The 2,864-nt window shown below is 71.5% G+C and overlaps 1 protein-coding gene across 1 annotated transcript; it reads right to left on the bottom strand.

Annotated features, from left to right (window-relative positions):
• Nucleotides 1-372: 372 nt before the first annotated feature.
• Nucleotides 373-2,841, bottom strand: INO80B (INO80 complex subunit B). The gene is made up of 5 exons (XM_021382579.1): nt 2,341-2,841; nt 2,059-2,248; nt 1,672-1,790; nt 1,177-1,358; nt 373-1,075 (listed from the first exon to the last, which is right to left on the bottom strand). Exons 1-5 carry the CDS (start codon nt 2,576-2,578, stop codon nt 611-613), a joined length of 1,194 nt encoding a protein of 397 aa, XP_021238254.1. The 5' UTR covers nt 2,579-2,841; the 3' UTR covers nt 373-610.
• Between the last annotated feature and the right edge of the window lie 23 nt (nt 2,842-2,864).

The following is a 2,864-nucleotide window of genomic DNA, read 5'->3' on the forward strand; positions in this document are numbered from 1 at the left end:
CCCGCCCCCCGCCGCCCTCCTCGCCAATCCGCCGCCCCCCGCCGCCCTCCTCGCCAATCCGACGCCGCCCCGCCGCCGCCAGCCAACGGGAGTCGCCGCCGCCGCCCTGCCTCGTCCAATCGGCGGCCGTCTGCCCGCGCCTCACGCCCAACAACAGAGACAAAGGGACCGAGTCCCGCCCCCGCGGCGGCTGCGGCGAATGGGACGCTCGGCCCCGCCCCCCCGGCCGCGACTGACGGGAACCACAGCCAACGGCGGCCTCACTCTCCTTCACCGCGCGTGATGGACAGGCGTCGCCACCAACCCCGCGCTCGGGCCCGCCACCGGGGCGGGTACTTGCGAGAGCGCAGCCAAAGAAAAGCGAAGGCACCGTTCGTGTGAAGATTGACGGCGAAGCCGACCAACCAGAGCGCTGTTCTGTCCCGGACACAGCTCCTGGCCAATGGGCCACCGCCCCGCGGCCCCGCCCCACTTCCCGCGTGCGGGGCGGCGCGTCGTACAGCGCCGGGGGGGGGGGGGGGTGCGGGCCCCGCAACGGCCACGGGGAGAACCGCGGCCCGCTCTCCCCGCAACACGATCCCGGTCCCGCAGTCTCAGTCCCAGTCCGCGGCTAGGCGGCGGCCTCCTGCAGCTGCAGGTTGCGCTTGTAGCAGGCCAGGCTGCAGAGCGGCAGCCCGGTGCGGGAGCAGCAGTAACGGCGGCGGTTGGCGCAGCCGCTGACCCCGCAGAGCGCGGGCGGCGGCACCGGGGGGGCGGCGGCGGGGAGCAGCGGCAGCGCCGCGCCCGCGGGGAAGGAGACGGTGATGCGGTCGGCGGCGTTGCGGTACTGCACCACGGGGCAGGCGGCCGTCCGGGCGCGGCGCTCCCGCAGCGCCTTCACCTTGGCCTTGTGGGTCTTGGTGAGGCGCTCGATGGTCTGGTTCTTGTTCTCCTCCGCCTTCTTGGCCGCCTGCAGGCGCCGCTTGCGCGCCCGCTCCTCGCGCTTCACCAGCATCTCCTCCGTCAGCTCCTTGGCCTTGTAGCCCATGGGCAGCTCCAGCAGCGGCTGGCTCTGCTGCTTGTGCAGGAGGGCTCTCTGCGGGATGCGGCAACGTCAGGCGGCGGCGCGCGGCACCCAGCCCTGTGCTCCTGACCCCCCAAGCTCCCTGCCCCCCTCAGCCCCGTCCTGCCCCTCACCTGCCGCGCCGTCAGCAGGGACTCATCCACTTCCTTCTTGAGCTCCCCGTTGTCATCCAGCTCGCCCTTCTCCAGGGCGTCGAGCCAACGCTCCTCTTCCTCCTCCTCATCCTCGCGGGTGGGGAAGCAACTCTCTGAGTCCAGGTCCGGCAGGGGTGAGGGGTCCAGGTTGCTGTCCTCATCTGAGCCGGGCAGTGAAGGACAGAGTGGTCACCGTGGGGAAACCGATGTTCGCTCTGTCCTGGGTTGATGTCATCCCCACACCACGTCGGGATGGCCCACACTGGTGCAGGTACCCCGCTCAACGGGGCCCAGAGCAGTGCCCAGTGTGGGGGCACTCCCAGCCTGCCCAAAGCCTGAAGGAGGGCAAGTACAACCCCTGCGGTGTGCCCTTCTCGTGTCAGCTCCTCAAAGCTGCCGCTCCCCGCTACAGCCCAGCCCCTCCTAAGATCCCCAGCCCACCTCATCCCACCACGCTCTCTGCTTGGTACTTACCCAGCCAGGCCCGGTACTGCTCAATGGGCACTCCCTCGGTGGGCTCATCCTCCTCGTCCACCACCATCAGCGGGGAGGGGGAGCGCGGTGCTTCGGGGACCACGGTGAAGGTGGGCACGCTGCAGAAGGAACGCACCGCCCCTGAGGTCGAGCAGGGCTGGGGGACACTGACCTGAGGGACTGCGGTGCTGGGATATGGGGACACGGGGCACGACCCAGCCAGGTCCCAGCACCAGGACCTCCCCAGGGACACGAGATAGGGCCCAGCAAGACAGGGACCACAGTCCAACCCCAGGATCCCCTTCCCGGGACCCCCCCGGGGACACCAGATAGGGCCCAGTGGGGCAGGGAACGGTCCCTGGCTTGGGCAGGGGTGGACACCCTCACCTCTTGGTGCCCAGGATCTGCCCCCCCAATTTGATCTTCAGCTTCAGCTGCGGTTTCCGCGGGGCGGCCGCGGGCTGTGGGGCCTCGGGCACCGCCGTGGGCTCGTGGTGGTGCTTCTTCTTGTGCTTCTTCTTGTGCTTCTTATGCTTCTTCTTGTGCGCGCCGTGCCCGCCGCCATCGTCCTCGTCACCTGCGGGAGCCGCCGTCAGACCCGGAGCCGGGAGGGGACCCTCGTTCTAGGCCCGACGGAGCCGCAACCCCTCTGCCCGGCCCCGGCCTCACCGTGCTCGCCGCCCTCCATCCTGCCGCGCCGCCACGCTTTGCTCATCGGCCCGGGCCGCCCGCGCCCGGCGGTGGTGCCGCTGCCGGAGCCCGAGACCTCGCCGTGGGGGAACTCATTCCCGGCGGACCCACTTCCGCCCTCCGCGCCGCAAACATCCGGCGTAGGACTCACTTCCGCCCGCATCACTGCAAACATCCGGTGCGGGCGAGAGGGCGGGGAGAGCGCCGCCACCGCCATCTTTGAAGCGGGCAGAGTCCGTCGGACAGCGCCGTCCGGGTGGGAAACCGCAACCGCGGGGCCGCAGGGCCGGGTCCCGCGCTCAGCCTCGGCCACGTGGGGCGAGTCCGCGGGGCCGGGGGGGCCGCTCCGGGCCGTTTCCTGCGGGCGCCCAGCGGGCAGAGCCCAAGCGCTGCCCCACGCGCGGGGACGGCCGTGCAGGAGCCCTTGAACACGGCCACGCGCACACGCGGCCGTGCACAGACACACGTGGGTGCGCACTCACACGCGCCCCGATCCCCCCCCC

This window comes from Numida meleagris, unplaced genomic scaffold, assembly GCF_002078875.1.
Source record: "Numida meleagris isolate 19003 breed g44 Domestic line unplaced genomic scaffold, NumMel1.0 unplaced_Scaffold250, whole genome shotgun sequence".
In the NCBI taxonomy this organism is placed as follows: domain Eukaryota; kingdom Metazoa; phylum Chordata; class Aves; order Galliformes; family Numididae; genus Numida; species Numida meleagris.

Excerpts from the sequence above, each read along its gene's own strand:
- INO80B (XM_021382579.1), bottom strand. The coding sequence starts at position 2,578 with ATGGCGGTGGCGGCGCTCTCCCCGCCCTCTCGCCCGCACCGGATGTTT. Across the intron at positions 2,249-2,340 it reads GATGGAGGGCGGCGAGCACG|GTGACGAGGACGATGGCGGC; the intron begins GTGAGGCCGGGG and ends CGGCTCCCGCAG. Across the intron at positions 1,791-2,058 it reads CAGATCCTGGGCACCAAGAG|CGTGCCCACCTTCACCGTGG; the intron begins GTGAGGGTGTCC and ends TTCCTTCTGCAG.